The 14,083-nt window shown below is 44.7% G+C and overlaps 1 protein-coding gene across 4 annotated transcripts; it reads right to left on the bottom strand.

Moving 5' to 3' along the window:
• Positions 1-9,312: 9,312 nt before the first annotated feature.
• On the bottom strand, positions 9,313-13,339 carry MCRIP1 (MAPK regulated corepressor interacting protein 1). 4 transcript variants are annotated; one of them, XR_013229457.1, is made up of 6 exons: positions 13,192-13,339; positions 12,579-12,639; positions 11,864-11,982; positions 11,346-11,447; positions 10,847-10,910; positions 9,313-10,343 (listed from the first exon to the last, which is right to left on the bottom strand). XR_013229457.1 is itself a non-coding variant. In XM_077328077.1 (5 exons), the coding sequence occupies exons 2-5, from the start codon at positions 12,584-12,586 to the stop codon at positions 10,279-10,281; spliced, it is 294 nt and encodes a 97-aa protein (XP_077184192.1). In that variant the 5' UTR covers positions 12,587-12,639; positions 13,192-13,336; the 3' UTR covers positions 9,313-10,278. The 4 variants fall into 4 exon arrangements, 3 of the variants coding, with proteins under 3 accessions (XP_077184192.1, XP_077184194.1, XP_077184193.1); XM_077328077.1 differs by lacking the exon at positions 10,847-10,910 and having other exon boundaries at positions 13,192-13,336; XM_077328079.1 differs by lacking the exons at positions 10,847-10,910; positions 13,192-13,339 and adding an exon at positions 13,075-13,186.
• Between the last annotated feature and the right edge of the window lie 744 nt (positions 13,340-14,083).

Below are 14,083 nucleotides of genomic sequence, written 5' to 3'. Positions count from 1 at the left end.
TTGCCTCAGTCCACCTCACAGGCATTTCTGCACATTAGCTAAAATAGTGTAATGCCCACGAAATGGCAAATATGAAGAAGAAGAAGAAGAAGAAGAAGAAGAGTTGGTTCTTATATACCGCTTTTCCCTACCTGAAGGAGGCTCAAAGCGGCTTACAGTCGCCTTCCTATTCCTCTCCCCACAACAGACACCCTGTGGGGTGGGTGAGGCTGAGAGAGCGCTGATATCACTGCCCGGTCAGAACAGTTTTATCAGTGCCATGGCGAGCCCAAGGACAGCCAGCTGGTTGCATGTGGGGGAGTGCAGAATCGAACCTGGCATGCCAGATTAGAAGTCCGCACTCCTAACCACTACACCAAACTGGCTCTCACACCAAACTGGCTATGTGTTGCACTTCTGCCTGTCAATCAACCCAGGGATCCAATCCCCTTCCTCCATATTTTGAAGCAGTTTAAAGGTCCTGCGATGTCCACTCACACACAGAGATGGGAAAGAGAACCGTGGAGGGGGGTCACCCATTCTTTCCCCTGCCATTTATTTATTTATTCATTAATTAATTAATTCATACATTCATTCAATTTATTCCCTGCCACTCCCAAGGACATCTCATGGCAGGTTACAACGTCCAATAAAACCCCAGTTAAACCCCATTAAAAACAGACAACAATCACAATAAAAAGACCAAGCAACATGGCGATAGTAACTCTATAAAACTTCCCCATCCCCCACCCAGCCTCTGTCTCTGGAAGGATGGAAAGAGGGATCAAGATCTCAGACTGATTGCTGGTTGACCGGGGGGGGGGGGGTCGATCTTTGCAGCCATGGCCTCAATCTTGCTTCCCCTAGGAGTTGTCCCCCCTTCTGTTTTCTTAAAAGCCAGAATCCCCAGGGGGTTGAAAAGAAACCCTCTCCCCTCATTCCAGCCCCGATTCCTGACTGTGTGTGTGTGGGGGGGCTGTTTTCAAAAAAGAAGAGCGTGTCTTCTATTCATGACAGCCCTTGAAGAAAGAATAACCCAGGCTCTGAAGGGCAGCAAACTTTTTCTCAGCATATGGAAAGAGATAATTTTTTTCCTCCATGTTTTTTTAGGGAGGGGTGCTTGCGAGAACAAAAAAGGTGTTCTTACATTTTAAAAATCTCCTGCGGGCAGCCATGGAAACATTTGATCCAGCCAGCCACAGGAGAGGCAGCATCTTACTCCCGCCCCTCCCCACTCATTGCCTGTCCGGTCTTTACTCACCACTCAGGGGCCCCTGCCACCTTCTATCCCCCTGCCATGTCTGTCTCCATTCAAGGTCGTTGCAGCCTTCTGCATTACACATGTTGCATCCCAAAGTTAAAGCCGAAACCAGGGCCAGAGTGGGTGGCTGGTCGCCCACAGTAGGAGAGAGGGGGGAAAGGCAAAGTCTCTGGGTGAGCCCAAGCGCCCGGCAATTGCCGCAGCACTCCTTGACAGGGCAGTTGTTTTATTTCTGGCATTGCCTACACGTTTGCCCACCTATTTGTTGCTCCAGGTATGTCGCCATTTTAAAAAAGAAATTCCCGTCCCCAGGAGAGGGAGGCAGGTGCGAGTGCTGTTAGCCTGCTGGTTGCTCTCCAGTTGCAAGCGCTTTTTAGGGGGATGAATCCACTTTTTGCGATTCCCAAAGAAATGTTTTAAAATGGAGGATGTAGCGAACAGTCAGCAGCCAGCTAATGTGTGATGTCATGTGAAGGGGCCGGAATATTCAGCTTTCATTCGACTGACATGACACTACATTTAACAGGTGTGGAAACCCCCACATAATTTCACCTGTGGCACCTTCAACAAAAACTTCATAACAGTCGATCTTTCCATACTATACATCAGGGATTTTCAGTGGTTCAGGAGGCACCTGAGGCTTTTCTGAGCTTGATTGCCTAAGGTGGCATCTGCTACACATCTCAGGAAAACAAACACACCCTTTGACGGAAGAGGCTTATGGTTGGTAAGTGGTCCCCACCTCAAACAAGCTCCCACCAGAGAAATGGGTAAACTGTGAGCCTGCTTGAGGTAGGGGCCTGACACCAGGGATGAGGGTGAGTGTGGCTCTTGTGCTTGATGGCAACTGTAAATGCAGCTGCCTGTGAGCTACAGCATGCGTGCCACTTCATTCCATCACTGGACAAAATTAATCTCTGGCATCTCAGCAACTTTTACTAGATGTTCAGAGTATATTGCAAGGTACAGAATGGAGTCTCTTACTTTCACTATTTTTTTTCTGTAACGCATCTAGGAATTGAATGTATCTGAAGAAGGCATATACCAGCACCATCTCCTCCAGCATGTTTTAACGTTCACGTACTTTCAGCCCTCAACTACGCATAATATTTAGCTTGTATCAACATTGCCATCTTCAGGCCAGAATCACAAAGATTCCACATATTTTCCCATTGCTGTGTAGAACAGGTAGCATCATTTGTAACACAGAGCATTATGAACCAATTCAGTTAAACGAGAAAGTATATCCTTTTTGGAACTAAAATATCCACCTGATTAAGTCAAGAAACAGATTGACAGAAATAGAATAGTACCCAGAGAAAATCTGTTGCAACACTCCTAGAACAAAGGAGGAGCAGCATAGCTGTACGAAAAACACATAAGCAAAGAACAAATGCTTACTACCTCCATTTCTTCCCATCTATTTGCCAGGAATTGAGCTGGGTGTCATGATCTTAGTTTTCTTGATGTTGAGTTTCAAGCCAACTTTTACACTCTCCTCCTTCACCCGCATCAAGAAGCTCTTCAGTTCCTCTTGACTTTCTGCCATTAGAGTGGTATCATCTGCATATCTGAGGTTGTTGATATTTCTCGTAATCTTGATCCCAATTTGTGACTCCTCTAACCCCGCCTTTCTCATGATGTGCTCCGCATACAAGTTAAATAGGCAAGGCGATAGTATACAGCCTTGCAGAACTCCTTTCTCAATTTTGAACCAATCAGTGGTTCCATGCCCAGTTCTCACTGTTGCTTCTTGACCTACATATAGGTTTCTCAAGAGACAGATAAGATGCTCTGGTATTCCCATCTGTTTAAGAACTTGCCACAATCTGTTGTGCTCCGCACAATCAAAGGCTTTAGCATAATCAATGAAGCAGAAGTAGATATTTTTTCTGGAACTCCCTAGATTTCTCCATGATCCAGCGTATGTTGGCAATCTGATCTCTAGTTCCTCTGCCTCTTCAAAATCCTGCCTGGACTTCTAGAATTTCTCAGTCCACATATTGCTGTAGCCTAGCTTGTAGGATTTTGAGCATAACTTTGCTAGCATGAGAAATGAATGCAATTGTGCAGTAGTTAGACCAAGGGATAGGTTTTCTAAAAGGTGGCGTGCTAGCTTAGGATGCTTCACTTATCCAAGTTGGGGTGTTCAGCTGGAACCTGGGGAGATTCATCAGGAGAGCTGTAAACTGAAGCCACAAGGGGAAGGAGATGTCCAACATAGGGATTCTAAAGTAGGAGAGCAAATACCGATGGCCTGACTAGTTAAGATGGGTCAAATAGAACCAAAGGTTTCCAGTGCCTAAATACCAATGCCAAAAAACATTGGCAATAAAGAGGAACAGCTCAAGCTCATGCAGACAGAGAAATATTATTTTTTAGGCATTACAGAAACTTGGTGGAATTATTCCCATGATTGGAATGCAATAGTGGATGGATGCGAGTTGTTCCAAAGAAACAGAAAAGGTCAAAGAGGAGGTGAAGTGGTGATGTATGTAAGGGGAGGGCTTCCCTATCAAGAGATACTAAAGGAGAAGAGTGACACTTTGTTGGAAAGTATCTGAGTGAAGATAAGGGAGGGGAAAACAAAGAGTTTAGTGGTTGGCATCTGCTACAGACCACCTAACCAGGAAATAGATGTGGATGCTGCCCTCCTTAAGCAGATTGATAGACTATCCGGGGCAACAGGATCATGTAATTATGGGTGACTTCAATTTCCCTGATGTGTGCTGGGAAACAAACTCTGTTAAGCGTCCTGAGTTGGGCAACTTTTTGACCTGTGTGGCTGACAGTTTCATTTATCAAGGAAGAACCTATGAAAGGCTTAGTCATAATTGACTTAATACTGACTAACAGGGAAAAACTGGTAGATGGGGTAAAGGAGGTAGAAAACCGGGGTAGGGGGAGTGACCATGTCCTCCTAGAATTTCTTATAAGATGGGGTGCCAATGAAGTTTGTAGTCAGACATGTCTGTTGGCCTTCATAGGGCAGATTTTAATACATTCAGAGACATGATGAAGTCATCCCATGGACCAGAATGCTGAAAGAGAAAGGAGCAAGTAACAGTTGTGCTCTCTTTAAACAAGAGCTATTGCATGCTCAAGCCATAACTATTCCATCAAGATGGAAACACAGTAGAGGACCCAAGAAGCCTATTTGGATTAACAGAGAACTTAAGGAGGAGCTAAGGAAGAAAAAGGAAATGTTCAAGAAATGGAGGGAAGAACAGATCTCTAAAGAAGAGTATCTACAGGCTACTAGGCATTTCAGGTCAGCCATCAGATAAGTCAAAGCTGGAAGCCAAAGACCAGCCAGTGAAGCCCACTATTACAAGAAAAGCTTTTTCAGATACGCAAGGAGCAAACATAAGGTAAACGAGATAATGGGCCTGCTGCTGGGTGAAGAAGGACAAGCTCTGACAGAGGGCAGAAAGTACCTATTTTGCCTCTTTTCCCAGAAGAATATGGACACATCTAGGGATGGCAGTAGGCAAGGTATAGTGTCTGGGTGGAAGGTTGACATTGACAGGGAAGTTGTCGAGATGCACCTGGCTGTACTAGATGAGTTCAAATCCCCTGGGTTGAATGGTATGTACCCAAGAGTGCTCAAAGAATTTTCTGGAGAGCTTGTGGAATCCTTCTCCACCATCTTTAGGACCTCTTGGAGGACTGGAAAGGTACCAGAAGACTAGAGGAGACCAAAAAAAGGGAAGAGAGATGATCCGGAAAATGACAGGACAGTGAGGGAGGTCCCCAAAGCAAGACTATTTCTCCTGCTCTACATGGGGCCTAATGTCACATCAACTGGCAATGGATTACGGGTAACATAGTGCTAATTTAGTGCTCTAAAATCAGGGAATGTGTGTCAGCTGGAAATGCCACTAATGTTTACAGAGGCTCAGACAGTTTACAGTTTACATGGAAGAACACTTGCTTCACGACAATTTGACAATACCACATATAAAAATCTAGGTAAAAAAATACAGGGGCGGGGGAGGGAGAATCTTAAACTTCAGCTTTGGAAATGGAATTGCATTTCAGAAGATTCCTGATGGTCAGAGGTAACAGAGTTCAATCTTGGAGAAGCCCATCCTTCATTAAGTATACTTCAGATGGCATTAAATCCTCTGGCCCAGAGGATGAAATTTGATCTTGGATATATTAATAGATGTGTTACTGAGATCTAAGGCCTTTCATACAGCAACAGAAGTATTTCATGGTCGCTAAGGAGGTTCTGCAACCACATTAGACAAGTTGCTAAAGACAGTGAAGCCAACCACTTGCTCTCTAGATCCATCATGGCTACTAAAAACATCTGACATAAGAGTAGTAGCCCCCCTTCGGGAGATAATCAACCTCTCCCTTTCAACAGGAGAATTCCCGGAGGGATTTAAAGTGGCAGTGGTTCACCCGCTACTAAAAAAATCTTCTCTGGATCCATGACAGCCATCCAACTATTGCCCCGTCTCGCACTTAGCATTTCTGGGGAAATTGCTTGAAAAAGCGGTCATGGACCAATTGTCAACATACTTGGAAGAAGCTTCGGTCCTAGACCCATCCCAGTCTGGTTTCCGGCCTGGCCATGATAGAGACAGTGCTAGTTGCCCTGATGGACAACCTCCATTGCCAGCTGGACCAGGGTGGGTCAGCGCTGCTTATATTATTAGATCTCTCAGCAGAATTCAACACAGTAGATCATGAGCTTTTAGCTCACCGCCTCGCCGATGCCGGGATCAAAGGGACTGCCCTTCAATGGCTGATCTCCTTTTTTCCAGAATCGCAGACAGAGGGTAGCATTAGGAGAGAGTTCATCAACCCAATGACACCAATGATGTAGCTAGTCATTTATTTGCATTATTTTTCTTTCCCTTCCTAAGTCATGGCATTAACAGGAAGAACTGATGAAAACATAATCTGAGTTCCCAAGGAAGATCACAATCCATGGGCAGAAAGCCTGGCAAGCATAGAAATGTTTGATACAGACTCAACCTTTGGGTAGAGAAGGGAAAGTTTCCAGTCCTTGTTCCAATGAAAAATATGAACACATGCAGGCAAAAATCTAGGAGTCTTCAGATCTAAGCATTCCAAAATCGATGGTAAAAACTCAAGCCAAACTTCTCCCTGGACCACTGCTTTTAAAAGACCTAAGTCTAACACATGACTGACAGAGCAACACTGCCAGTTCTGTAGACCAGACCCTCCTCCTTTGATTTCACATCCAACATTACATCATAAATCAGCTGTAATGTTGGATTTTTATATAATAAAGCATTCCATTATGGCTCTCTCTCTTGGCCATGCCAAAAAAAAGTGGAACTAAAAAATTCTAGGCAATTAAAAGAAAGTGTGAACTGTGCAAGCAAAATAGACAGAATTGTCTACTTTTCCCCCTACAGTATTAATTCTGGAATTCTTTTTAGCAGCCATCCAAATGAGTGGCTGCAAATATACTTCAGGATGCAAAGTGTATATGGAGCATTTGCTAGTTTGGCTCAGTGTTTTAAGAAGTGACAGAAAAGGATTCACACAGTTATTATACAAGTAGATGTACAGGTCAGCTCCATGGCAAGCCCCTTTCTGCTGCCTTCTTTACTGCAGCCGTCTTCAATCAAGGAGTGATGTGGCAAGTTCTGATATTTTATTCCCTCGGTTAGTGAGCCAAGAATGCCTTTTCCAATGGACTGCAGGTGGCTCTACTGCTCAATTTGGCCTCAGAGAGGCAGAAAACACACTGCCCATCAGAAAGCTGCAAGGATGGGGAGGGGAATTGCTTCTGAGGCTGTTCTGTCAACTCCTACAGACTGAGTCAACACATTTTAAGAAATCCACATGAAATATCTATACACACGAACACTGAAGTAAAAGGTTAAAAACAGGAAGGGCAGAAAATATTTAGTTCAACAAACATGTAGTTGCTACCTAAAACAGCCGCATAGTATCTAGATGTTCCTCATTCTCTGTAACAGGCAGGAATTGAAACTGACATGATGTCATCACACTGTTGCATTTTCCTGTCCTGCATCACAGGCTGCCACAGCACTTGGGGTTGGGGGGGGGGAAGTGAAATGCACATTATACTATATCACTCACTTCATTACTACGTATCACAGGGAAGAGGTGGCAGCAAAAGACTTCTGCTCACAGCTCCAGCTCTGTGTTTTTGTAAGAAGCTCAGCTGCCCTCTGAATAGCATTGTGCTGTAGCATAATCGGAATGCTGCAATTATTTAATGCAGGGGTAGTCAAACTGCGGCCCTCCAGATGTCCATGGACTACAATTCCCAGAAGCCCCTGCCAGCATTCGCTGGCAGGGGCTTCTGGGAATTGTGATCCATGGTCATCTGGAGGGCTGCAGTTTGACTACCCCTGATTTAATGGATTCAGTTCCAAGCCCAAAGCAGGTTTCCCTATCCTAATAAGAATTCCCACACCTTTATTGATTCCTAAAGACTATTTTGTTTCGCTTAGACTGACAAATAAACCTCATTTAACTGAACTGCTACCCCTTTTCACGTTTCATCCAGAGAAATACCAGTACAGCACACCAAAGGGAGGTTGGCACAAAGGGAAGAACGGTTTTTATCATATCACACACAATCTTTATTTGTTTATGTTCTGAATCTGGTGCTCTATGTCTATGTGACAGACTACTTCTTGTTACTTTTGTATGTATGTTTATACTACCTGTTGATTCATACTGTTCTTATCCATTAAGTTTTTGTCCCACCCTTCCTCCAAGGAGCTCAGCTGTTGATGGTTCTCCCCTCCCCATATCATCTTCACAACTTTCTAATGAGGCAGGTTGGGCTGACTCACCCACAGCTGTTCAGTCAGTTTCATGGCAGAGTGGAGATTTCAGTCTGGGTCTCCCCTAGCCTAGTCCAGTACTCTAAGCATTATTCCACCTGGCCCATAGCCAACATTATGGTTCATTTCATTTGAGCAGCTGATGGGCCCAGAATGCTTGTTCTTAATGCAAATATTGCCCCATGGGAAGCAGAGATGAAAAGGAGACTCGTAAACTGAACAACAGTTCCAGCTGAGTACAAGAACAGATTTCTGAAGGCAGATTACACTGAAATATTCACAGCACAGTAAATGATCAAGAGTTCACTCACATGGAAGTTAACTCATTCCAATTTTTGTGATGGGGAAATTCTGTTAATCTCATTGAAGACAAAGCAACATCTGCAGTGAGATCACCCTGTAAGAACTATTTCAGTTTCCTACTGACCTTAAAAGACACCCATATCCCAAGATGACTGGATTTCAAGGAGCAGGAAAATCATAACAGAAGTTTGCTCTATCCAAGTCACTTTCTTTATCACTTCATCATGCTATTCAGGAAACTGAACATGATCACATAGGAACAAGATCATATGAGAAACAGTACCTAAATGTTCCAGCGGCAGGAAATGTTAGGAGCTGCTTGATCCCAGCTATGCAGAAAAGTCCTTTTCAGAACACATATTCTGAGCAGACTTCTCAAGGAAAAACCAAACTGTCTGACAGGTCTTGTTTTACACCAACTATTTTATGACGTATATTTTCTCACCTCAGGATGTAAAGGGTCTAAGGTCTACAGAGCAATGTGTACTGAAAAAGACTGATATCATATTGTACCTATGTGAAAAACAATGCAAACTCTTGGGGGGAGCCAGATGGCAAAAACGCAGCACTCTTCAAGTGCAACTGGATATTTTATAACTTCTTTTGGTTATGATCCCATAGAAGAGGCCTTAATTCACTTCCGGAGACATGGGACAGTCACAACCACAGCAGATCAGGTTGCTAACTGCCTGAGGGAAAATGACTAACGTTTAATTTAAAGCTGCAACCAGTCCAGCACCATTGAAGAATAAGTGTCATGAAGGAAACACAGGGATTTTCCTACCACTGTCATTAGGGCAATGAGTGGAACAAAGAAATCACTTTCCATCCCCTTCCTTTGAAGAAAGTTCACTCAATGGCTGGGTGCAGGTTGAGACACAGGGTACAACGTGGAACTCAAGGGTGTTGGGGGTAACTAAGCCCCATTCATAGGAAGGCAAGACAGATTCTCAGAAAAGAATATCAAAATGACTAACCAGCTTTTATTTACAACACTCCTTAACAACAGACACAGACCAAGAGAGGACATAACAAAGGGAAAGGAACAGCCACCATGCCCCTTGACTACCCACCCTAGGCAGGGTTCCCAATAGTGCCTGGGCTGGACACAAGCACAGGCAATTCTGCCACCTGCCCGTGCCCAGGACACACTAAGGCTATCCCCCAGCACGGCTGGGGCACGGGGCTGGGCTCTGGGGCTAGCTCAGAAATACTGCCTGCCCCTGGCTGGGGCTGCAAGTCAGCAGGGTACAGAGACAGTGCTACATGGAATACCTCCTCAGAACAGGGTGCCATTTTATCCCACACTGAAGTAACCTTAAAAGAGTTTGCCCACTGGGGAACATGATACCTGGGTCTTTCCACCTCTATTTTCTGTTCTCTCCCACCATTGCTCCAAGGAGCGGAACATATACGTACAGAGGTTACAGTTAAACACCCTTTCATTGAGCTGAGAAAAGTTCAGGTATTTGTGTTGAATTATCATTCTAAATTCCCACACGGAAAATGGCAGGATGGATCACAGAAACCCTTACTGCTTCCATCCCATTGTCTTCCTTGGCCTCTTCCTAAGAAGGGCTGGACCGTGAGAGGAGTTCAGGGAGAAAATAGGTCAGGTTGTTCCAGATTCCATTCTGCCTTATTCCACACTCTTAAAAATGACAGAGTGCGCACCAGTCTCTTGGCCACCATCAGAGCAAAATGTCATTTACTAGGGAAAAAGAATTCCTGGGGCCAATTGTAGAATGAAGGCAGGCAGCCCAGGCCAGGGGATGCTGTGAAGGAAAGGCACAAAGCCTCTTTCCTAGAGAATTCAGAGCCAGCCCCAGACACAATCCAGACCAAAGGAGGAAACCAACACAAAGTCATCAAATTCATGTATCAGTGGCCATGTGCCAGAGTTTGGGGGCTGGGCCACGCCAGGCCACCTTAGGATTTCTTAGCATCCTGTGTGTTCCGCCGCTTAAGGTCACTCAAATCAACAGGCTTGAATGCTGTCAAAAAAGAAGGAAAGACAGTTTAGAGTAAGACTCTTGACCATCCACATTAGTTTCCATCAATTTGTTTGTTGGCCATCCAGAGGAACTGATTGGCCACTATATGATACACGATGCTGGACTACCAGGCTGATACAGCAGGGCTCTTCTTATATTATTCCTGTGAACAAGAATATCTGACTCCCCAACATAACTTGACCGCTACTATTCTAAATTTTTACTCCAGCCACAGAAAAACAGAGACATGTGATTAACTGGAGTGAATTTGTTCCTCTACCCAGCCCTGTCAAATACAACAGGCTGTGATCCATCTTCACACTGAATCTCACAACCTACATTCAGGTTATGTTAAATTCAATACAGGATTTTAATATATATTCTGCAGCTAGAAATTTACTGATGCATTAATTTAAATAAACTAAGTGCAAGTGAGAGAACAGGACTACTGAAAGCTATTTGCCATGTTAATTAAATATGCACCATGGTCAGAGACAGCATACCTCTGAGCAACAGATGCTCGGGAAAACCTTCATGACCTGCTTTCTGGAGGTATCTATTGGGTCACTGTAAGAAACAGAATGCTGAGTATATTAAACTTTTGTCCAATCAAAAAGCACTCTGCCTACACTATTGTGGCATGAATTTAAGCCTATTAAAAGTTTTGTGGAGGATTCTGCAAAGGCTGTAGGCCATATGGAGAATGAAGACAATAGATGAGAAGAGACAGAGGGAGACAAAAGTGGGGTCTTGAGAGGGGTAAGGTCCATGTTCCAAACACCTCCTAGAGAACTCCCATTCACTTTGATTTTAAGCCTTCTGTAGAAGTACCGTATTTGTGGCTGAAATAATATAATGTAACGTTTATATTAATTCATTTTTTAAAGAACAAATCAAACATTTTAAGATCCTAACAAAGCATCCAGATTTGGCATTGTATAGCACAATCATGTCTATACATAGTTCTAGATCTCCATAGTCAAGTGGAAAATGAGAACTCACTCTTCAGGCTGGGATTTGGTATCTTTTCCACGTACTCCTCCACAAGACCCCGTTCACCACCTGCCATCTGGCTGCGGAGATCCCGCTCCACACATTGCCATGCTGTATGAAAGGAAAATAGATCAGACAACCTGCATACAGGGACTAAGTAAGTAAAACTCTCTCCCTTGATCCAGACACACTTTGACATCCTGGACATTTAGTGCACCTTTACTAATGTGAACATCTTTAAGATGAGAGTAAGACAGAAGAGAGGCAATGCTCTTTGCATTATTGGATATCAAATCAGATCAACCATACAGAACACCAGCAATGGTGATCTGTCAGTCCCAAGTATCAGACCTATTTTTAAATTTTCTGGTATTATAAAAACTCAGCTCCAGCCATTTTTCTGCAACTGCCCATGCACACTGTAAAGATACTAACAGGAGAAAAATACTGAAGCTGAAGAAAGGCAAGATATTGGGGGCGGGGGAGTCCAAGAAGATGCAGCAACTGTTGGCTCAGGCATAACTAACCTTCATAGATGAAGCGCACATTCTCCTCATGTGCAGGAGTGAAGATATCACTACTGTTGCTTGGGGAGCGAGGGCTGCTGTTTCTCTTGCCATTGTAAACAACCCTGGAAACAGGGGAGCTAGACTCAAAGAGAGAGACTTTGTTGAAAGATAAAACAAGATACTGATCCTTGCCCCAAAGAAACAAAAGAGCAACTCTTATAATGTGAGCCTGGCAAAGGGATCAATAATCCTCAAACTCTGTTATTTCAACTTTAAATAAAGTACAACTCACTTGGATTGAAAATATTCTCTGTTTAATTGTCATTTATGTGATACCTTGACATATGCAAGATGCTTTAAAGTTTTTCATTTTTTGCAACTCTGCAAAGTAGATTACTGTGCAGATAAAGAGTAGAAACAGGAAGGAAGTGAAAGCCTACTACGCAAATCCATGCATAAACTAGAATAAGACTGCCATTCAACTAGTTACTCAGATTAGAGATTATTTTCCTAATGTCTTGTTACCTTTACTGTCCATATTCAAGAACAGTGAGCAGACAGCAAAACAGGACAATTCTAGCCATACAACTAGTTTGGCCATTCGCAGGAGAAAAAATCCAATCAAACCTAGAGAGTCAAGAGTCCAAAAACCACAAAGACATACGAAGCCAGATATCTGACCAGTTTACTTGACACACAGATTCAACTTTAATAATCCCATCATTTTTCTCACCTTGTCATGGCTGCCTCTTGCCCAGCCCTGGCCCAAACACTGAATGTGTGGGTTGGCGATGCTAGAACAAAGACAGACCCTCGTTAACCCCAGAAGCAGGGGGCAACTACGCCAAGAGTTTCAGCGGCAATCTAGACCCCTAAGAAACGTTGCCCTTGCTAGACAGCGGTTGGTAAACTGGTCCTGGACTCCCCAGCGTTTCCTCCCACTTCCCCTGGCTACCATTTACCAAACTCCAAAAAGCTCAAGATTCCTAAAGGCTCCCAACTATTTCAGAAGCCCACAGCCGCCCCCGCCCTGCGTCGGGCCCCGGGCCCAGAGGCACCTCGTGAATCCGAGCTCTCCTTAGCCTCCTGCTTCCCTCGGTACCTCCCGCCAGCCCCGGCCCGTCACGTCAAGAGAATAGCAAGCTGCGGTGACAGGCGAGCGAGTCGCATCCGATTGTCTCTCTCCCCGAGAGGACTGACGTGGGCTCGGCATCCTACTAGGCCCATACCAAGCAGGAGAAACCCGCTCTGCGGGAGCAGGTGAACAGCTACGGTGCCCGTCTCCGGAGGCGGGGTATGAAGGGCCCCGCTCACCCCGCGCTTAGCCTCACCCCACCTCTCCTTACCTGGGCCCGGGGCGGTCCCCGTTCCTCTAGCTGCTGCCAGGCCCGGGGCGGAAGAGAGCGCCTAGGCCAGGATACGCATGCGCACTGCGGGCGACTGGGTCCGGACGGCCCCTCTACGGTGTACCTTAGGGAGAGGGTTTCCATGGAAATGGAACGGCGGGGTAGGAGGAAAAAGGGATATCCATGGAAACGGGCGTCGGGGCGAGCTGGGGGGGGGGATTCCTAGAAATGAGATGATGGGGCAGCCGTCAGAGTGTGAGGTAGGCTCCGTCAGAGAGGAAAGATTCGTTTTCTTCATGAGCCATGTTGGCAGTCAGCAGCACCACCAGTGCCTAGAGCTGGACGGGCATGGGGGCAGGTAGGATAACCATAGGGGAAATAATCGCTTCCAAAGCTCAGAATAGGTTTGCGGTGAACATTTTGTATTCCGTTTTGGTGTATTGGTTCTGAGGCATAACATTTTAGAGGCATACTACATTTTATAGGCACAGCAGGAGACTCAAGTGGATAGCCGTGTTGTTCTAAAGTAACCAAACAAAATTTGAGTCCAATGGCACCTTTAAGACAACAGAGTTTTATTCGAGGTGTGAGTGAGCTTTCCTGCACCCACACACTTCCTCAGGCAATGAAATAGGGGACAGGGTAAAAGCTGGAATGGCCTGGAAGAGGCCAGAGCAGGCATTAAACAAACAAGAGTACCAGAAAAAACAGTGGAATAAATTACGGACACTTGAGAACAATATTTTTGAAATGAAAGATGGAAATCCCGCACCTTTATTAACCCTACCAGGCCAAAAAGCCTCCATAATAGGTTGAATTGGACATTAAACATACAGCAGTACTGCAAAAAAGTGGGTGTTTTACAGACACTCAAGAAAAATATTTTTTAAAT

The sequence above is a fragment of the Paroedura picta genome, chromosome 3 (genome assembly GCF_049243985.1).
Source record: "Paroedura picta isolate Pp20150507F chromosome 3, Ppicta_v3.0, whole genome shotgun sequence".
NCBI classification, from domain to species: Eukaryota; Metazoa; Chordata; class Lepidosauria; order Squamata; family Gekkonidae; genus Paroedura; species Paroedura picta.
The sequence above is the reverse complement of the archived record's forward strand: the minus strand, read 5'-3'. Positions and strand labels throughout refer to the sequence as shown.

Bases quoted from the DNA above. Each gene is read 5' to 3' on its own strand.
- MCRIP1 (XM_077328077.1), bottom strand. The intron at 11,448-11,863 runs GTTAGTTATGCC...CCTTTCATACAG, and splicing joins TGTGCGCTTCATCTATGAAG to CATGGCAATGTGTGGAGCGG. The intron at 10,344-11,345 runs GTGAGTTCTCAT...CTTTTTTGACAG, and splicing joins ACCAAATCCCAGCCTGAAGA to CATTCAAGCCTGTTGATTTG.